Source organism: Marmota monax, unplaced genomic scaffold (genome assembly GCF_021218885.2).
Source record: "Marmota monax isolate L192 unplaced genomic scaffold, Marmota_monax_Labrador192_F-V1.1 WCK01_AAM20220418_F8-fsc00041, whole genome shotgun sequence".
Taxonomy (NCBI): domain Eukaryota; kingdom Metazoa; phylum Chordata; class Mammalia; order Rodentia; family Sciuridae; genus Marmota; species Marmota monax.
The window spans coordinates 8,368,821-8,392,292 of NW_026695238.1; the positions used below are offsets into that span (position 1 = coordinate 8,368,821).

At 34.5% G+C, this 23,472-nt stretch overlaps 1 protein-coding gene across 2 annotated transcripts in view; it reads right to left on the reverse strand.

The window, feature by feature from the left end:
* Nucleotides 1–23,472, reverse strand: part of Cul3 (cullin 3) — an 83,746-nt gene that overhangs the window by 54,513 nt on the left and 5,761 nt on the right. Inside the window, exons 1-2 of one of the 2 annotated variants that reach the window (XM_058577517.1) lie at nt 9,469–9,604; nt 8,123–8,249 (exon numbers count right to left, since the gene is read on the reverse strand). In XM_058577517.1, the coding sequence (XP_058433500.1) occupies nt 8,123–8,170 (48 nt within the window). In that variant the 5' untranslated portion in view covers nt 8,171–8,249; nt 9,469–9,604. Of the gene's footprint in view, nt 1–8,122; nt 8,250–9,468; nt 9,667–23,472 lie in introns of those variants that run through there. The other variant, XM_046439661.2, reaches the window with a different exon arrangement.

The window sequence follows — 23,472 nt, forward strand, 5'->3', positions numbered from 1 at the left end:
TCTAAATAACCCAAATGTATCATATTATTACTATATAATGTTAAAATTCTTTTTTAAAAAAATCTAATTTTTATTGATTAATAATCTGAAAAATCCAGAAAGGCCTAGTAATTTGTTCAAGACTGATAGTGGAAGAATTACCCTTAAAGCTCAGTTCTTATTTTCTACTAGTATTTTTCCCACTGAAGTGTCATCTTTTGCCTACTTTTAAATATGGAGTGTCTAACATGAGGGAGAAGACAAGACAAAGCTTTGATTACTGTAAGATGACTGCAGACCCTTGTCTGTCTACCTATGCTCACATCCCCCAAGTAAGAATCTTATGAAAGAAGAATGAAGAGACATGGCTCTACCTTTACCCTGCGTATAAGAAAACTGTCTTTTAACATTCAAAAGATATATATGAGCATGCGTGCGCGTGTGTGCGCGCACACACACACACACAAGCACACCAGCTATGAAAAACCAAAATTCTGGCTAAATAAATGTCCAAATTATTTGATAATTAAGGTTAGAGCTAATTCTTAAAGTACTACCAACTCTGGTAATTTTTAGTTTCCAATACAATCTTGAATCTGTCAGGAACACTAAATGTTTAAATTTCTCAGGGTTTGATATTAGACCCCCTTCTCTATGTGATTTCATCTCCTTCTAGTACTTTAAATATAATCTACCTATGCTCATATCCCCCAAATTACATTTCTAGTCCAAATTTTTCAGACAACTAGATTTATATATCATATTCAATTTCAGAGGTATCTAGAAATTAACCTGTTCAAATGGCGTACCATTTCCTACTTAAAATCTACATCATGAAGTCAAACAAGTGCTGGTGAGGATGTGGGGAAAAGAGTACACTTGTACATTGCTGGTGGGACTGCAAATTGGTGTGGCCAATTAGGAAAGCAGTATGGAGATTCCTGGGAAAGCTGGGAATGGAACCACCATTTGACCCAGCTATTGCCCTTCTGGGACTATTCCCTGAAGACCTTAAAAGAGCGTACTACAGGGATACTGCCACATCGATGTTCATAGCAGCACAATTCACAATAGCTAGACTGTGGAACCAACTTAGATGCCCTTCAATAGATGAATGGATTAAAAAAATGTGGCATTTATACACAATGGAGTATTACTCAGCACTAAAAAATGACAAAATCATGGAATTTGCAGGGAAATGGATGGCATTAGCGCAGATTATGCTAAGCGAAGCTAGCCAATCCCTAAAAAACAAATGCCAAATGTCTTCTTTGATATAAGGAGAGCAACTAAAAACAGAGCAGGGAGGAAGAGCATGAGAAAAAGATTAACATTAAACAGGGACGAGAGGTGGGAGGGAAAGGGAGAGAGAAGGGAAATTGCATGGAAATGGAAGGAGACCCTCATTGTTACACAAAATTACATATAAGAAGATGTGAGGGGAAAGGGAAAAAAAAATGGGAGAGAAATGAATTACAGTAGATGGGGTAGAGAGAGAAGATGGGAGGGGAGGGGAGGGGAGGGGGGATAGTAGAGGATAGGAAAGGTAGCAGAATATAACAGTCACTAGTATGGCAATATGTGAAAACGTGGATGTGTAACCGATGTGATTCTGCAATCTGTATATGGGGTAAAAACGGGAGTTCATAATCCACTTGAATCAAACGTATGAAATATGATATGTCAAGAGCTTTGTAATGTTTTGAACAACCAATAAAAAACAATTTAAAAAAATCTACATCAGAAAATAGAATCACCTCAATTATCTTTCAAAAGCCAAAAACCTAGAAATGACCTTAATTTTTCTTTTATTCCCTATAATCAGTCAGCAGGCAACATTCTTTGTACATATGAAATGAATCTTGAATATGAAAACTCTTCTCAATTACCAATGTCACTAAACCAGTATAAATCATTATTACCACCCATTACTGGATTACTTCTTTCCAGTCCCCTCAACACTTAAGCCCTCTAATTTATTTTCCACACAGCAGACAAAGCCATATTTTAAACCTATACCGAAGTTTGTCATTGTCATGCTTCAAATCATTGAGTGGCTTCCGAATATACATACAACTAAGTACAGAACCCTCTGTCATGACTTTGAAAGTTGGGCTCAACGGCTTCTGGTTCTTTCTCCAATCTTACTTTGTCCCATTCCTCCCCATTACCAACTGAATTTTCCATTCACAACAGGCTTTATGTCAGTGTCTCTATTCCAGGAATTGGCAAAGGATGGCTTGCTGCCTTTGTAAAATAAGGTTTTACTGGAATCCTGCCATGTTCATTTACGTAAGGGTTACTACTGCTTCTGTGCTGTGGCAGCAGAGCTGAGGAGGTACAATACAAAGTTTAAAAAAAACAAATAGTGAGTATCCATCTGATCCTTTACAGAGAAATATGTTGTATAGCCATTCCCTCTGTCTGAAATGGCCCTTCAACCCTTTTATTAGCAACCTCTCATTCCTAAGACCCAGTATAAGCATCAACACCTCTCAAATGCGAGGTTCTTGACCTATGTAGTTACTTCCCATCATTCCTTTCTCTATTATTGTCTCCTATTTTCATTATATTTTATAACTAAACATTTACTATCTGTTTCACAAGTGCAGGGATCAGGTGTGCTCTATTTACTAATACATTCCTTTACCCTAACTCAAAGCCTGAAAAATACTTCTGAATGCTGAACTCTGTGATGAGAAGCCTTATAACAACAGCCTTGAGACTGACAAAATTTTATGAGTCCTTACCTTAAATCTAAAGGGTTGCAGAACGTTTTTCTTCTAGTATTAACTTAGATGCTTCCTCTGTTATTTATTTATTTATTTAAGACAAAAGTTATGGGAGGGAAACATTTCTATGAAAACTGCAATATTTTCATACTTACTAAACAAGACACGATTTGTTCATGGAAAGGTACAAAGGTCATATCACATCCTATATTTTGCTCTGTGGTCTTGAGAATTTCACTGAATTCCTTTGAACCTAAGTTTCCTCAAAGGAGACATTCTTCTAGAGATAGAAAAAAAATTGCACTACCAAAAGTGAACCAGAGGACTAGCACATTTTCTGTCCTGATTCAATTTGGGGAACTTACTTCCAAAGCCAAAAATAAGCTCTTTTCATCCTCAAGAAGTATCCTCTCTGTAACTTCCCCTCATTTGCCTTTTGGTCATTTGTACTGCTCTATTTTACCAAAAACATTTGTCAAAATATTCACTATTCTCTCCTTGAAATCAAAGTAACAACAAACTCCATTTTAAAAAAACACCTCAGGAGCTAGGATTATGGTTCAGTGGTAGAGTCCTTGCCTACCATGTGTGAGGCACTGGGTTCAATTCTTAGCACTGCATATGTAAATAAAATTAAGATCCACTGACAACTAAAAAGTATTAAAAACAAAAACACCAGCTCAGGATTGGGGTTGTGGCTCAGGGGTTGGGGCTGAGCAGTAAATCGCATGCGAGACACTGGGTTTGATCCTCATTACCACATAAAAATAAATAAATAAGTGCCCAACTACAACTAAAATAACACACACACACACACACACACACACACACACACCAACCCTATGTAATTCCATGCAAAAACTATATTTCCCTTCAATTCTTCAATGTAAAAGGATGGGTCAAAGCTATCTATAGATAGAACTAAAAAATTATATATGTGGATATAAAAAAAAACATGTAGCTCAACTCCTTCCATTTACCTGCAAATGCCATAATTTTATTCTCTTTTAATGCCGAGTAATATTCCACCATGTATATATACCACAGTTTCTTTATCCATTCATTTAATAAAGGGCATCTACATTGATTCCACAGTTTAGCTATTGTGAATTGAACTTCTATAAACATTGATGTGACTGTGTCACTATAGTATGCTGATTTTAAGTCCTTTAGGTATAGACCAAGTATAAAATTATGGCATTTGTAGGTAAATGGATGGAGATGGAGAATATCATACTAAGCGAAGTAAGTCAATGCCAAAAAAACAAAGGCTGAATGGTATGGTAAACAGATGCTGATCCATAATGGGGGGAGGGGACACGGGAAGAATGGAGACACTTTGGATTAGGCAAAGGGCAGGGGGAAGGGTACGGGGTAAGAAAGATGGTGGAATGAGATGGATACCCTAGCTAGATACATGTATGATTGTACAAACGGTACAACTCTACATTATGTACAACCAGAGGAATGAAAAGTTGTGTTTCATTTGTGTACAACAAAACAAAATGCATCCTGCTATCATGTATAACTAATTAGGAAAAAATTTTAAATGTTAATATAAAAATGTAGCTCAGCTAATTGCTAAAAACATAATGAACAAAAAAGTGACAAAACAGTAATGCTGCAGAACTACAAAAATGGGTACCTACTGTGACATTAAAGATAGGTAATTTATACCACAGAACCCTAAGCCATTCCCTTACCTTCAAATCAAAATGGGAAATGCAGGAGGTAATATGGATGTTCACGCAAACTATATTTTTGCTCATTATATTATACTTGGCATCCCCAAGTTTATTTAGTAAAACACTGACATTTTCTATAATAGGAGGCAAACATTTAGAGCTGCTTTATATTGGCCCTATCAGTAACAGTTCTCTTTTGGTACCAGAACTATATTTGTATGGCTATTACAAGTTTTTCATAAAATAAGGTGAAGTAAGAAAAATGGAAAAGAAGCTGGGTGTGGTGGCACATGTCTGTAATCCCAGTGGCTTGGGAGCTGAGGCAGGAGGATCACAAGTTCAAAACTAGTCTCCACACTTAGAGAGGTCCAAAGAAACTCAGTGAGACCCTGTCTCTAAATAAAATACAAAAAAGGGCTGGGAATGAGGCTCAGTGGTTAAGTGCCCCTGGGTTCAAGTCTCAGTACGCCTCCCTCAAAAAAAGATAAAAATGAAAGTATGGATACAGGCAGAAGTTTCAAGAACTTAATTACCATACGTCTATCAATAATCAGATATGCTGAAATTGATATGTTTCCTAGACAAAAACTGGTCCAATCGTTTTTGTGGGAAAAAAAGGAAAAAAAAACTTAAAGACATATTATTAATGATCATGCATAAGAGAAAAAAATTCATTCAGCATATATGCTTTTTCATTTATTTAGTATAATCAACTTGAATACACATTTAGGAAATGTACTAGAAGAAACAGCTTTATATTTTGAAACAACAGTTGCTGTGGACTACATTTATATCACCCTTGAATTCATATGTGGAAGTTCTAATTCTCAATGAAAGTAGAGTTTTTACCATCTGACCATGTTTTAGAGTCCAAAAATCATTCACTTAAAACACTTGACTTCACATTATGGCCTCCCCTCTGCTCCTCACTTTTCTAAGAGCCGATTCTCAACCACAACACGTGAGTATAAAGATGCTTTTCCTGCATCTATGCCCAAGCTACAAAACACTGCTTTAAAAAAAAAAAAAAAAAAAAAATCACATTCAGATCAACCCCTACTAAACCATCATTTTCTTCACTTGTCAATTCCTTAGTATATACCGTACAAGGGCTACTCCAAGTTTCTTCATCTCATTTTCAGAAGATGGATGGTTTGATTACTAGATTCATAATGGTTTTAAAAATAAAGAATTTCAGATATTACATCCAACTCCCTCCTTTTACATAAGTGGAATTTATAACTGAAAGAACTGTAGCTGTATGAAGTGACTCAACTAATTTGAAGCTTCTTAATCACCTCAGTTTTAGCATATTTAGTACATTCTGATCAATCCTTTCTGCCTCAAAAGCAGATCTACAGAGAAGTTAAGGGGTCAGCCTGAAGCCAGACTGCCTGAATTCAGTTCCAGCTAGACTGATTACTCACTACATGTATATGAGCAAATTATCAATTCTCTGTGCCTCAGTTTCTTCCTTTGTAAAACAGATATTATCTGATCCATTGACTTGAGGCCATCAGTTAAATTAATAAACATAATAGCACTAGAACTGAGATTAACATACAGTAAATGTTAGTTATCATCAATATTAACATTCCCTATAGAATTTCCGGCAAATGTGAGCATGCCTGTAATTTGATTTTCCATTATTCTTTTTATTTATCTATATGGCATTACTGGGGGTTGAATGCAGGGTACATACCAGGCAAACACTCTATCCCTAAGCTATATACCCAACCCTTTTTATTTTGAGACATTGTCTGGCTAAGTTGCCCTAGCTGGATTCAAATTTGTGATCCTTCTGATTCAGCCTCCCTAGTGGCTGGGATTACAGATAGGTGCTACCATGCTACTTCTTTATTCTTAATCTCATACTCTTAACCATATCAAACACTCCAATCTTCCACCCTTCAGTAGTTTTATTAAAAAAGTCTTCCACTCTCCTTTCCTTCTTTGTTTTGATGCCAAACTTCTTAGATTAATCTTCTTTTTTTACCCACAACAACTTAACTATAGTTTGCTACTGAACATTTATCCCTTGGCTCTTCACTCTCTAAATCTAACACTTACTCACCAGTATATGCTATCAAATGCCAAATCCCCTTATCTAGTTTTAAGTTCTTGCCTTAGTTCTAAACATATCTACAAATATACATTTTTTTTTACTTGAGCAATTTATGACCTCACACTGATTCTTAAGGTACTTACCAACTGCCGCAGTCTGGCTGGGCACAAATGCCGCAGTCTGGCTGGGCACACAATCACGAGCCACCACACAGCTTGTAGATTCAAACAGCAACTCTTTATTCCCGAACTCACACCAGCCGTCTACAATCACGTTCTGGGGAAATCCACGTTCTCTTCCCAAATCCACCTTCTCTCCCAAATTCACCTCCACTGGGCTTCTATCTCCAAAATATACTGTCTGAATCCCATGAGAACTCAAGGGGAACTCAGGCAGCAGGATACGCCCTATTCCCAGCAGGAATAATCTTAAACCTTAAACCTGGAACCTAAACTGGGAACGCCCTAAACAAGATTATCTTAAAACCGGGAACGCCCTAATCTGCCTTGGTCCTTGAGCAAGGTCACGTACATTCAATGTCACTGCAACATGGGGTACGCTGGCAAGGAAATTGTCATACCTACTTGGCTAATGGCTCCCAGCATCCAACTATAAAAATTGTCAATTTAATCTAAAACAAAACCTACCCTTTCCTCATTCCAAGTCAGATTTCCACTATAACTTCATAACATTCCTATTTGTGGCACCGTAAGTCCTCCCAATAAGCAAATTATGCCTAATCTTACTTAAAAATTTCTGGCCTAGGAAATACAGTAATTTCCAGGCTATGATTTTACCCAGACTTTTCCAGGTCATCTCCTGATTGTAGTGAAAGTCCTCAAAATTCTACATTTACATCTTTCTTATACTAACCTTCAAACAGTTTATCACCTTATCACCCATTTTTAAAACTACCTAAACTCTGAACTGTTTGGTCCAAATCCCTTAGTCTCACATTCAAATTTTTCTATAATCAGTTCCTAAATAAACTTTCAAACACTGTAATTAAACTAATTCCCACAACTATTATAAATCTCAATCAAACTTCACTTGCCACCTAAATGTAATCAGATCAACTCTTTAAAATCACATGCTATTTTGCCACCCTGCAGTGCATTCCACATTTTCATATGTATCTCGGATTTTTTAAAGTCTCAGTTAAATTTCACCCTTTCCCATGAAATCTTACAGTCCAGGATAATCTCTTCTTCATTTTCGTTCCTAAGCTATTTATCACTCACTTGCCACTCAATTATCTAGGGCTTCATACTGTTATTTAAATGTATTTCATTTCTCATATCAGAGTAAAAACAACCCCTAAAAGGGACAATATAATGTCTCTTCACATTTACTATATCTTCATTGAAAGCTGTGCACAGGAGGAACCTAAACAAAAACTGTTGATTGTATGAAGAACACGATCACCTTCATGAAATAATAAACTACCCACTCGTGTAATCTTCTTCAAAGTAAGTATAAAAGGAAGAACAGAGATAGAAAGTTGCTAATTTGCCACCACCATAGTAATTAATGATTCACTCAAGAATCATGAATGAATGCAAAAACCATCACATGGACGTTTCTGGTGAAACAGATATTTACACAGTCTCAAAATATAACTGAACAGATTACTTATGAATTACAAAGGGAAAAAATGGTACCTTCACAGTGGAGAAATCTGGCGGACACCAAGGGATCAAAGTTAACATCACCAATAATGGGTTAAACTGACATCATGTGCCTCCTGAAGTGATGAACTGAGGACACAACATCACTTATGTATTATTCCTGCCAAAAATGCATAACCTGAAACTAGTCATGAGGAAACAATCAGAAAAATCAAAAACTGTGGGGAAGTCTAAAAAACAACTGACCTATACTCTTCAAAAACGTCAATGTGTCAAAAGATAAGTACAAGGTGAGGAACTTGAATATATGATCCTAGATTGGATCTTCGATCATAAAACAAATTATTTAGAGGACATCACTTGTACACAGGACAATTGGTGATATATCAGTATGAACTGTATAACATATTTTGTTGATATTAAACTGCCTAATTTTGATCAAAGTTCTTTGGTTACGTAAGAGAATTTCCTCATTCTTGGAAGAAACATTACTAGGTATTTTAGGGTAAATAAAATCTAAAACCTATTTTCTAATTGTTCAGTAATAAAAATATTGATAATAATAGCAGTAAATAACAAGTATCAATAGAAAGATTTACAAAATGCTAACAACTGGTAAAGGGTACACAGGAATTCATTGTACCACATTTATGAAATTTTTATGGCTTTTTTTTTCCCAAAGTAAAATTTTAAAAATGAATACCTTCGTGCCATACAAAAAAATATGGAAAGTGTTTTATGAATCTGTGATATTTTATGTTTTGTTGAACAATCTTAAAGCAAGACATTGTGGTGAAGTTATTTCACAAAGGAGATTACATTTTATTTGCAGTGTGTTTCTGTTAAAACACTTGTTCTAAAACATACATAGCTTTTTGGAATCACAGAACCATTTTATATTGTTAGCACACCATTATTTTTAAAAAATTCATGTTTACCACACAACTCAATTAAAATGTGTAAGATTAATTACAATTAGTGAAAAGTCTTGGAGAATATTTTTAAACAATATAATTTTATTATTTTCAAATATACAGGAAAAAGGAAAAAGCTAAAATGGGGTGATTAAAGCATTTTCAGAAAAAAATATTATCTCTAATAGTAAATAAATATTTGCCAACTACTAAGTCTTTGTTTCATTAATTACGATTACAGAGAACATACTTATAAGTTCACAAACTTCAACTTCTCTCAATTATCAAAAATCCTGAGTTAGCTGATTATAACTTTTGAATGAGGTTTTTGTAATATATGAATTAAAAATTTCTATAGGCTTTCTGGAGCCTTTAAAAAGAATACTTCTGATCAAAGTACAATATGGTATAAAAGATTCTCTACATTCAATACTGCATTAGCAACAGTCCTTTAAAGTCGGATACCTTATTTATGAGATGTTCGGTAACAACTTCTCTTAGTCCAGTGTAGAGCTTTTCTCCATGTTTATGCAAAACCATTGTATATGCATTTCTATAGAGCTCCTCAAAACTAAGACCACTGTTATTCTTACGCTGGATTTCTTGAATTGCATTTTTCAGAAGGTCCCAAATGCTGTTTACGTATTTTTCATCCATGGTCATCTGTAATATCCAAGAAAGAGAAGAGACAAAAAAAAAACCAATGGTTGAAAATCTTTCTTCTGTATTTGTCCATACAGTAAATTATTTTATTATATGACTATGATTATAAATCTGCATGATTTACAAGGATGTTAACCTGTCTTAACAGAAATAAAGGAATACATTTTTAAAAAGTCTCTGGAACTGAAAAAAGTAATTTTTTTTTAATCCTTTTAAGACATGCCTCTACATTCTTAACCTATGGCAGAATTCTCCACTTTAAGTAAAACCATAATGATTTATATATCTAGAAATCACTCAACCCTCCCCTCTCCCCCCCTTCTTCCAAAACACTTGTCATGGAGTATCCCAACAGCCAGCCTATTCCTGACAAGAACCTATGTAGTTTGAAAATAAATGGAGGATAACATACACCAACCAACACTGATTCACCTCCATTTAGGTTCTTAGCCATAAACTACAAGTGTACCCCCCCTCCTGCAACACCACAACCCTTCTTTTTTCTAGTCTGATTTTACTCTCCTAGATGATTTTAAATCACCTCCTATATCCTCAATCTAAAATGACTATTTCTTGTTCCACTCAGAAAACAGAAACAATCTGAAGAGATACTGCGTTAACTGACCATATCCACTGCACTTTATGCAAATACAATCTGCTAGTTCTTGTGCTCAAAGTACTGAGTTCTTTCACTCACAATTACAGGAATCAGAAACACACAAATCATATAAGAACTTGTTGGAAACATAGAATTTCAGACAAAAACAAGAGCCTACATTTGAATAAAAACTCTAGGTGATACATAATATACAATAAAATCTGATGAAGTACTTCCATCCCAAATCACCTATTCGAAGACCCCTTTTTTGGAAATCACCCTTAATACCATCAATTTTTTTCTCTACCAAAGAATTCACATTCACATGTCAGCAGTTTCACGTCTTAAAAAAAAAAAGCCTCACAATCCCTCTATTACTCAAGTACCACCTAATTTCTTACCAGGTACAGTGAAATCACAGGCAGGGAGAGAGAGATTTCTACCTTTACTGTTCCCAAGTCCTATTTTTTCCATTTATATCTTGAACCCACTCCAATAAAGCTTTCATCTTTACCATTTCACTTAAAACTACTCCCCACTGATTTCTACATTGCTATATCTAATGGTTAACATCTTAGATCTCCTCTTACTTGACTAATCTGTCAGCACTGAACAGACCTACTTCTTGAAACTGATTTTTCTTGTACCTTCCAAGCACCATAATCTCATCTTGCTTCCTATTTTACTGGTTCCTAGCTGTCAGTCTTCTTTACTTGCTTACTCATCACCAAATCTCCGTACCAAAAGGCTCTGGTTCTAGACTGCTTGTCTATCCACATTAAGTTTCTGAGTGTTAATCATCTATTCTCCTCACTCCCAATCAATCTCGGAATTTATATATCCTATTTAGCCCTCTCCCTTGCAGACCCAAGTCATTTATCTGACTACTTGAATGCCTATGAGGCATCTAAGCCTAGCAGGCATCTTCAAAGTCTCAACCTTCTAAGCCCCCACCCCCAGCTTCCCTGCAGTCTTTGATCTGATAACCTCTCAACTTCATCTTTTTCTATATTGCTCACTCTACTCCATGCAGACTAGCCTCCTTAGCTGGAATACATAAATCAGCTCATTTCAATGTCTTTGTATTTGCTACTTTCTGTCTATAATGTTCTTCCCTCAGATATCTATCTGCACAGCTCAAATCTCTGCTCAACTGTCAACAATGGAGTTTTAAATGGTCATTCTATTTATAGTAACAGACTCCCCTAACTACTGACCCTAAATTTAACCCCACATTCTTTATTTCTTGCTTTGATTTCTCATCCCTCAGCTAAATGTCAGCTTCATGAAGTCAGGGATTTTTGTTGTTGTTGTTGTTGTTGTTGTTAATGATTTTGTACAATTATTTAATTAAGAAACCATCTTTATGCCACAAAAATCTATCCAGTTCTGCACTTTTACAACCTAGGTAACATGAGTCACTGTCACACATACTTTTGACCTGAACTAGATAAAAATTAGTTAGTGGAATCCTTTCCTTTCCAAGTCACATATGATGGATGTAAGTATGAAAAAGGAAAGAGTAGGCAAGACAGATCATTCAGTCAGCCTAGCTGTAAAATACAAGTTCAACCCTATATCAAGATGCTCCTTAAGCACATGACTCAAAATGAATCTTACTTCAATCTTTTTTGGAGAGTTTAAAAAAGGAATATTTTAACAGAGCCATTTTCTTTGCTTTTACCCAAATTCTATTCAAATCTTAGGTCTATCAGAGACTTCTATCAAATGACTTTAAGAGAATCTATCCCTATGCCTACACTGCTTTCTAGTTTTATCAAATATCTTGATACATAAAATGTCATCCATAGGAAAAAAGTTACATGGATAATATATTCTAAATAAGTTTTTACACATAAAAGATATCAGCCCAAGTCATAAATGATGGCCTCAACTCCTTTGTGTGCAATGTGGTTTTAGTTTGATGAAGCATATGTTGAGGTTATAGCAAACAAAAACATTGTCTTGTGACATCATATAACGCTGAATATTCGATATAATTTCAATGAAAGACTAAAATGTGGAGCATCAACTCCAGAGACAATGTGTGTTGCTAACAGTTGAGCAAGACATTAAATAATCTTTTCAAAATTATTGAAAAGATCCAATATTAGCCAGAAAAAGCATTTAAATGTCTCTACCAATTTCTATCAGAAAATAAAGAATTTTAAATATATAAGCCAAGAGGCTTCAAATATTATACAATTATATTATAATACAAGAACTATTTTTCACCTATAAGAGGTGCTTTATAATTTAAGACTTACGTAGTATTTTTTGCACTGTTTATGCCTTACAAATAGAACACTAATGGGGCCAGAAGACAACTTATGTTCCTGCTGTGATTGCTAAGGTAAAAATATATTCAAATGAATGAGAAGAAAATAGATCCAAAGAGATTAAATGACTTACTCAAAATTAGAGCTAGATCTAAAATTCAAGTATCCCAAAATCTAAACCACTGGACTCATATTTCACTATGCTAATATGAAATAATAATAATAACTCATATTTCACTATGCTAATTATCAAAGTGTGAGTCACTGATTATCTGGGTAAACATAGTATGTACATTAGAGAATATACGTTTTGTCAGACAGGCATGGAAATGTATTATATGTTTCTTACAAACCAGGTGATCTTGAGCAAACTATTTAACTTCTGTAAGTCGTCTGAGTTCCTCACTTGCAAGGTGTGTTTAATAACTCTATCTCAAAATACTGTCATGGAAATTAAATGAGAATGTCAGTGAACAGCCTAGCCTAGTCCAGGGCACAATATAATCAATCCCCTTACACACAGATACAATCTCTTGAACTCAAGATAAACTCAACAAACAACATAAAGAAAGACAGGTTTTCAAGTTTTGCAAATAAACAAATATGTTAAAATAAAAGCACATCAAGAGCACAACTATGACAAATACAAATCAAAATAAGTCATTAATGTAGCTTTCTTTCAGAAATATTATTCCCCATATCTTATGTCTCCTAACTTTTCCAGAGCCATTTAAATCATTCTCAACCCAATAACTCCATGACTTTTTTCATACTACTCTGAGTCCCTGGTATATTTTCATTCATGATCAAAGTTACAACTACTATTCATACATGTAGGATTCTACAACTTAAGAAACACTATACAGTTTGCAAGAAATTCTAGAAGTTCCTAAAACTATTCACAAATTTTTGCAAATATGTGTGTGTGTTTCTTTTCTGGAAATTTAGATTTCCCAAAAAGTTTAGCTCACATCTTAAAGAAGAAACATCATTACTGGCTTTATGTTAATGGCTTCCAAATATATATTGCCAGCCCAGATATTTGCCTAAACTCCTCTATTGAAAACCCTCCTGTGTTATTTCCAAATCAATGCTCCTGACACAGATCAAACTCAACTTGTCCTCATCATTCAAACCTGCTCAAACCTTTCTCCTGTATTCTCTTATTCAGTCATGGGAATACAGATCACTTAATTTTACAAACCAAAAGCATTATCTTACATTCTTTCATCCTTGAAAAGTCTTCTAAAGGGATGGGGAGGAACACCTTAAAGGAAAACACACCCCTCAAGATGTTAGAAAAAGAACACTAATTTACAATACCAACTCTTATATTGTTGGTATTGTAAATTAGTACAACCATTATGTAAATCTGCATGCAGGTTCCTCAAAAGACTAGACATGGAACCAACATACGACCCAACTATACTACTCCTCATACTTATCCTAAAGACTTCAAGTCACCATATCCAGAGCAATACACGCATACCCATGTTCAGAGCAGCACAATTCACAAGAGCTGAACTATGGAACCAATCTAGATGTCCATCAGTGGATGAATCAATACAGAAAATGTGGTGTGTGTATATATGTGTATACAAACACTGGAGTTTTATTCAGCCATAAAGAAGAATAAAATTATGTCATTTGCAGGACATGGATGGAACTGGAGAGAATCATGTTAAGTGAATAAGCCAGACTCAAAGTCAAGGGTCATATGTTTTTTCTCATATGTGGAAGCTAGAGAGACGAAAGAAAAAGAAAAAGGTGGGGAAGGGGATCTCATAAAAACTAAAGGGAGATCAGTAGAGGAAAGAAACCAAGGAAACGAAAGGGGGAAATACTGGGGAATGATATTGGCAAAATTATATTGTCATATTGTATGCATGGATATGTAACAATTAATAGCAACATTAGTACAACTATAATGCCCAATTTTAAAAAATAGAAAAAATAAACAGTTAAAAAAAAAACTCCCTGCATTTTATAGAGACATCCCCAGCCCTATTTTGTATTTTATTTAGAGACAGCGTCTAACTTAGTTGCTTAGTGCCTTGATTTTTGCTGAGGCTGGCTTTGAACTTGCAATCCTGCTGTCTCAGACTCCAGAGCTGCTTCGATTACAGGCAGGTGTGCACCACCACACCCAGTTTTATCCAATTCTTTACATTTCCTCTGAACATAGCTCAGGTGACATATTCTCCAGAAATGCTTACTAGACCTCCTCAAAGTTAATGTTCCTCAGCTCTTCCATAATGCTCAAGTTATAATTATTACCATGTTCTCCTACTGCTTCATAACTATTAGTTTATGTATCTTCTTCTAAGAGATCGTAAGATTCTCTCAAAGGATTATGCAGCTTTTTCAATGCCACTTAGATGGCAGAAAACAAATGTCTGTTGAATGAATACTATTTTACCTACATATACCAACATAATTTAAAATGTGAACATTTTAATAACCAGGCACGATACTGAAAAACATGTGAATGTGTTGGTCTGCAATAACTAATCTAATTTTACAATAACCACATATTTTTCACATAAAATATACAAGCAAGACTCTCAAATTTTTTTATCAAGTAGTGTTTTTCAGATTTTTCTCCATTTACCTTACTAAGGAACTCAGAAGTCTGCTTAATGTGTGTGTGTGTGTGTGTGTATCTCCTTGATATAGAAACAATATTAAGCACCATGGAAACTTTATTTTAAAAGGACTAAATGTTCAACTCTCAAACTCATCAATACATTAACTATAAAACCATCAGTCAGTACATTCAGGGAGTGATAAAATCTAGAGGTTCTAAATTTATGTATATTTTTAAAAGAGTAATAACATTCTTTTAAAGTACCAATCTAAATCAAGCAGGACTTTAATCCCATTCATGACTCTGATTTACTTAGGTTGTAATAAATGCAAATGCACTAAGGAAGGAATCTGGTAAACAAGGCTTAAGCAAAACAATAAAAAATAAAATGAAATGCACATACATTCACAAAACTTTTAATGTTTACTATGTGATGAGATGCATACAGGATCCTTCCTAAAGAAGCATAAGCTACAAAGTGATCATCAGTAAACAAGTCATATAAACAAGAGCTCTTTCAAGACTTCTAATTTTTAGAAGTGGCCTTTGCCCCTTACCTCCCCCAATCCAAGATAGTATTAATAACAAAAATAACTCTAACACACTTTGTTCTTTCAAAAACATCTAATTGTTTATCACTTCAAATAACAACATAACCTTCAAAATGCCTGAATTTGAAAGGATAAGTATATACTTACACATCTTGAATGTTCTGTATTATTAAAAGTTGAACAGAACTACATCATGAGATAAATTAAAACTAAAACGAAGAGAACTATACGTTTCACATCCATTATATACAAAGGACAAGAAGTCTTCAGTCCCCTGTGAATAATCTACAGGAAGAAATCTGAAACAGGGTGGGTGGGGGAAAAGGGTGCGACTTTGAAATTCCAGGCAATTCAGAATGACACAGCTAGAAAAAAATAAACAAGGAAAAATGCTGGATCTTAGTTTTAAACAACAGCTTCAAAATAGCTTCTGTGATGCAAACATCTGAGAAATGGCAGTATTCTAATCAAACATAACTACCAGTGATTATATTAAAAAGCTCCCTTCCAAACTATAGGCACTTCAGAATAGATAAGGTCTCTCCTTCCTTCATACAATGTAATACACAGTTGATGCATACGTTACATTCAAAATTATTATTTGAATATAATCACAGTTAATAATAAGAAATCTTGATGACAAATGACTATGCAATGATGTATGTATGATATCTGCAATACTCCATTTATCTATCAGGGACTCCTTAAGCAATGTCAATCATCAAAGATATAGCCAAAGATCCAGATGATGTATGAGGCAAACAGCCCAATGGGGCACATTCAAACAAACTTTCAGTTATTAAACTTTCCAAACTTCATTTTCCTCATTTATTCATAGCCTGAAAAATGGAAGGTGTGGACTGTGTGGCAATCAAGAAAGTTTATGGAAGCATCTGGCATATATTTGCTTAGTTAATATATACTTGTTCCTTTTTTTCCACAAAAGAGCCTCTAAATGACTTAAAAGAGAATGTAAAGAATACTGATGTTTGGTTAACTGGTTACGTGGAATGGAAGTATGCTGCCCAAGGGGAAAAAAAATTTGTCAAGAAAAGGGAGAAAAAGATTATTAATTAGAAAAGCACAACAGTCTGGGATAATTCCATGAAATCACAAACTAAACCTGATCTAAATTAACTTGACCTCTAATACCATTACAGGACAGTAACATTCCTAATAAGAAAGCGAAATCATCAACAGAAAGTTCAATTATAATCTACATTTCAGTCCTCAACACAAGAAGAATATCCAAAAATCAATTTGTAAATTTGGAACTTTTTTCAAATACACAAAGTCAAGCTGCTAGGATAGTCTTTTAAGATCCATTTAAGACACAGAACAATTAGGAGTACTAGCAACTCTACTTCAACTATATTCTGTGAAGGATTTTTATATGAATAAAATATGAAAAAAAAATATATATATATATATGTAACACTTCTTAATCTGATGATGACCATAACAAAAAAAGGCAATCAAATAAGTACAGTCATTACTCAGTATCTGCAGGGGATTGCTTCCAGGACACCCATGAATACCAAAATCCAAAAATGCTCAAGTCCTTTACATAAAATAGTATAATATTTACATATAATTTAAATCATCTCTGGATTACTTATGGTATCTAATGCAGTATAAATGTTATATAAATAGTTGTTGTATTGTTTAGGGAATGTCAAGGCAAAAAATCTGTACATGTTCAAAATAGATGCAATTTTTTTCCCCAAATATTTTTGATCCACTGTAGGTTGGTCAGACTATACTCCTGTTCAGGCACAGTGTCCTGTCACTGTTCTACTATCGGTGCTGTTTTCATCACTGATGAAAAACAGAGATGTTATTAGCAGGCTCCCTGAAACACACTGTGAACAAATGAGTTTATTTGGCTACAGAGGATATCTTTACTAGAACTTTATGGAAATGTTCAAACACTATTCTTTTCTGATCTTCCCTATCAAGAAAATTAGCTATCATATTTATGATGTCAAATACCAAAATCTGCTGTACTTCCCAACATAGTCTTAAACCCAAAACACTACTACTAAAGGGCTATGAATATAAAACTACTCTTTTAAATGCTTATCTGGCAGATAGACATAATGAAAAAGCAGAAATCATGTATTTTGTATTTCAAAGCAGTCTGTAGTATTTTTTAAAAAATACTCTATATTTAAGTGCATAATTCAATTCCATAATGCTAGTCTATATTCTAAATTTAATTTTAATAATATTACTATTATTACTGTCTTTAGCTCAAGTCACTTAAGTTTTTTTTTAAATGAGTCAATTTATCAGCTTTTCTTTTTTAAAAAAAATTATAAACAAGGGAATGGTAATATTCTAATCAGAAACAATTAAAGCAGTAAACTGTAAGACAACACCAAACTGTGTCACACCCAAATCAATTACACATAACCCAGTAAGGGAAAAAAAAAAAAAACATAAAACAGGGTAAACTGCCATAGTTACTTTGTCTTTGAACAAATGCAACTGCAGTAAAATGTGATGAGAGCAAAAGGCCCATATATAAAATTATAAAAATATACCATCAACTCTGCTTAAAACTTCTCTGAAACTAATAATTTACCAAAAACATGAAAAAACACAGCTAACTTTCCCACTGTTTCTTATTAGGATTTAACCATCATCACTGAAATAGATCATTGCCATTTTAAAGATAATCTAAGACTGAAAAGCTAAGTCATTTTTGCAGCATCACATAAAAGCCAAGAACAACACACCAGATTCAGTTCCTAGACTTACGTATAACTACACTGCTTTTCACAACCATTTTTAGAGCTAGAATGACCCTATGGCACACCCAAATTAAAAGCTCCTCATTTTACAAAAGAGAGTAAGTAATTTATCAAGATCACACAGCAAGATAGAGCACTAGAGTTCAAATGTCTGAAGCCAAGTGCCCTTCCATTTTACCACATGAACCCAAAACATCAAAATGCTCAATATTGAGAAATTATCCTATAATTAAAAAGACCAGTGTTAACATGAAGTTACTATGTCTATAGACATATTATTTCAGTCCAGTTGAGAAGTGTTTTTAACCAGAAATATGGCTTTAATTGTAGTTCTTCCATAAATTCACATCAGGTACATATCCCACTTCGTTAAATTACCCTATGTGGTCCTCCATTTCCTTATCTGTTAAAAAGGAACAGATTCTTTCTCAAGTACCTGTTAGGGTTTGAATATCTGTGTATCTTTCAAAACCCATGTTGAAAATAACCACCAATCTATCAGTATTAAGAGGTGGGGCCTCCAGGAGGTGATTAAGCCACTAGGTAGAAGCCATCATGAATGGGATCTGGTGGCCTTATAAAAGGGCTTCATGAAGGAAGTACATCCCTCTTTGCTCTCTCAGCATTCTGCCACATGAGGACTCAGCATTCCTCCCTCCAGAGCCCATAGCATCAAAGCACCATCCTGTAGTAGAGAACAGCACCCGTAAGCACCCAGGATCGTGGACTCCCCATCCTTCATAAAGGTGAGAAAATAAATTTCTGTTCTTTATAAATTCCCCCATCTGTGGTATTCTGTTATAGCAGACTAAGATAGTCCTATTTAGCTATTAAAAATTAGGAGCAAATGAGTTTATTTGGCTAGAGATGATATACATTAAAAAAAAAAATAATTCCATAATGTCTTATTTTTACCATGAGTACCATTAATTTGAAGTATCTAATCTTTTGTGCTTTAATTCATTTTATTATTTATTTTCTGTTTTAATATATTCTTAAAGAAATTCAAAACTAAAGATTTAAACGTTATGTCAAGGAAACTTTTCTCTAAATATACACTTAAAAACTGAAAAAATAAAAAAGCTTAAAATTTGTGCTGTCAGCCTTATAATTTAAAATAGAAATGTGTTATTTCACAAATAATGTCAATGTCTTTTCTTACAGGTGTGAATTTGACTGCTTTGTTCAAGTCAATCACACTAATGCCTTCTTAAGCCATATATATATATATATATATATATATATATATATATATATATCTCCAAATGTTCCTGAACAATATATATTTCAATTGGTTAAAAGTTTTTAGAACTTTCATCCCCTTATACTAAGGCCATTCAGGGCTGGGGTTGTAGCTCAGTGGTAGAGTGCTTGCCTCGCATGTGGAAGGCACTGGGTTCCTTCCTCAGCACCATATAAAAATAAAACAAAGGTACTGTGTCTATCCTACACCCAAAAACATATTTAAAAAAAAAAAAAGAAGCCAATTCATGAGGCTGAGGTTGTGGCTCAGTGGTAGAGTGTGAGGCCCTGGGTTCGATCCTCAGCACCACATAAAAATGAATAAATAAAATAAAGGTATTGTGTCCAAAAACTAAAAAATAAATATTAAAAAAAAAGAAGCAGCCAATTTGCCTTGAAACCTGTGAAGTTCAAGCCTGCAAAACTTCCTTCCAGGTCCTATAACTTATTTTTTTCCCTCCAAAGACAGGGATCTTACTATTTTACCTAGGCTGGCTTAAACCTTCAATCCTCCAACCTAAGCCTCCAAAGTAACCGGGATTATAGGCAGATGCCACAACAACCTTGATTTCTTTCTGCAAAGAGAGTACTATATACTGCACCGTCTAAGCCTAGAACCCTTGACTAACAATGAATTTTCTAATTCCTATTAAGAAAGCAAATATTTCAAATTTCAGAAAATGGTTAACAATATAATTAGGTAGTATGGTGTAAAGGAAAGAATGTGGACTTTTAAGTCAGTCCTAGGTGGAATCTGAATCCCAGCTCTGCTCTTTCCTAAGTGTATATGTGTGATTACACACATTTTACTAGGTGTCTCTGAACACCAGCTAAATTTAAAACAGGAACGACAACATCTCAACTTACAATCGTTTTAAAGATTTAAGATAATTAGTCAAACAGAACATAACACAAGGCAAAAACCTCAATAAGTTGTAATTACTAAACTTATAAAGCAACAACTCTTTGTTGAAAATGAAAAAGGAATTTTCATCATTACTTTGAAGAAGATAAGCAAACAGAAAAGGCTAAGCATTGCTCAGTTAAGAACTGTTTTAGGTAAGAATAATTTGTAAGCATTGCTAACTCCTCTTAGCAATGATGGCTTGCTTTTACAGAAAATTATCCACAAGAGCTAGGTGTGATGGTGCATCCATGTAATCTGGCAATTCAGGAGGCTGAGGCCAGAGGATTGAAAGTTCAAAGCGAGCCTTGCCAGCAAGGTCCTAAACAACTTAATGAGACCCATCTCAAAAATAAATAAGTAGGCTGGGAATGTGGCCCAGTGGTTAAGCACCCCTGACTGCTATAGTTCCCATTTTAAAGATGAAGAAACAAACTTATGGTATCATATTACATTAGTTTAGTCACTGAACATTGCATACTATATGAATACTATTACGTTGCATTGATTAAGATCAATACAAGAGAGATTCAATGTCTCCTCTGAAGAAAATTATGTTTTTAAAAAGCAGACAGAGACTATTGTCTCAAGAATCTTGGCTGTGAAGGGAGATACTGTGATAGTGACTATAATGAGGATTAAGAAAAAGAAAACCTTCCTTAGGAGACCAAAGAGAGAACTGGGAGTGTATAAAAATCACAGACTAAAGAATATAATTCAAAGAAAAGATCACTGAAGAACTTTCATCTGCTAACATTAGTTTTCATGATGAAGCTGTAGTTAGGTTTCTAGAGATAAGAGAATTCTCAATAAACAGCTTCAGGACAGTGATTAAAGTCTGGAATTACTAGGCAGAAAATGGGAGAGGGAATTTACCAGGAACACATACACACAACTGCCCTGAGGCATTGAGAGTCTAGCTAAATTAAGAACCACTGTCTTACAATTTTCTCTAGGAGTCCATAATGGTCTAGAAAACATAAGCCTTAAAAGCAAGATACTTTTTGATGATTTTTGTTGATACTTCTGGCCTTGTTCTGGAGAGGTAGGGAAAGAGGCAACTGCTAACATAGGAAGACGCAAATCACCATGGCTCAAGAGAATGGAAATAGTCTTTTCTTGAGATCCACTAACACATTAATATGAGTAGGAAGCAAACAACAAGCAGGATAGAACAACTAAATAATAACAGGTTGCATTTATTTACAATGCATATTATATGCTAGGCTCTACTGAAAGTTTTATACGCATCAGCTACTTTTAAAACAGTCTGAAAGGTAGGTACTATTGTTTTCTCCTTCTTACAAAAGAGCAACAGGAAAAACTAAGTGATGTGCTCAAAGTTCTGAATCTTACAAATGGAGGAGTCAGGAATTGGAGTCTTTAAGATTTCTAAAGTAATGGGATGACATGCTCCAAGACACAGTGAAGATCATTCTAATATATATAAGAATCCTGGACTATTTGATCAGCATTGTAGGAACATGCTAGATTCACAATAGGAACACACAATAAACACATTATAAATTAAATAAATAAATATCTACTCTCATATACAATGAATAAAATTAAGATCCAGACTAGAGGTAATGTTTGTGAAGAAAACATTCAATGTACTAAAATCTTCAACGACTAAGGCAATGTAAGAAGTCAGTACACAGTGAGAAAGAATTTAAGAGTTGAGCCACAAAGGATAAATGATGGATGTGGCAATACATGGCATCTGGGCTCAACGACTGAAGAATTATAAGGAAAATAAGGAACTCAACTAAAGGAGATGAGCCTGTATATAGGAGTGGAATCTGCAGTGGAAGTGGGGATCAGAGTGTAAAGTGTAGCAAGAAAGAAGGGATGAGATGCAAAGAGTCATGGTGGAAGAAGTGAAATGCTGAGAACTGCTAATATACAGAAAGGACTGGACCAGAGATTAAGTTGTCTCATGTTTAATCCAGGGTTAATGCCAACACAACATACTACATTTACTTTCAGGCCATTATTGTTCCAGAGACTAAAGAGACTACCCTCCTAAGAAAAATGCATAAGATCATTAACGACCTGCTACTACATCTAAAAAATTAACTCACTATAGCCACAAAAATAGTTTAAGTACTTCAGAGCACCACTTGCATTGACTTAATTAATCAATTACTATGGCTTGGCTTAGAGAACTAGTTTCTCATTAAATCAATCATCCACTAACCACCCACACTATGCTAAGTATTCTGTGGTTCAAAAGGGTGTGCAGTATAAGCTTTGGGCAGAAACCACAACCTAGTTCATAAGTGATATTAAGGGGGGGAGTGCGGGGGAGAAGGAAGAAAATAAGAAAAACAAAATGTGTTTTTTAGATGAATATTCAATGTACATATTAGGATGTACATAGCAAACAGATATCCAGAAAAGTAAAATAATAGCTAACACTTATTGAATGCTTATCACATATATTTACATGAGAATTACTGGAAATTCTTTCTTGAAGACATCCTCCCAAAGCCAGCAGCATTCCTTTACAGTGCCACAGAGGTATCATACGTATATCTTTCAAGACTAATTTCTTGGAGTGGTTCACAAATGGATTCTGTGGCTTTTCAAAACACTAATTCTAGAATTTGTACCCCCCTCCAAAAAAGTAGCATCATTAAAATAAGTACACAGCATTTGAATACAACTACTTGCAAAAACATTCAATTTTAATATTTAAATTTCAGCATACTCATGCCTCAAAGTTGACATAACAACTAACTGTGCTAGATACAATTCTGAAGCTTTATTTTCTTTATTGCATAACAATCCTGTAAGGTAAGTCCTTTCAGTATTCTCATTTTGCATAGGAAACAACTAAGGCTAGAGAAGATGAAAAAGATAAAGATATGGGCTGGGGTTGTGGCT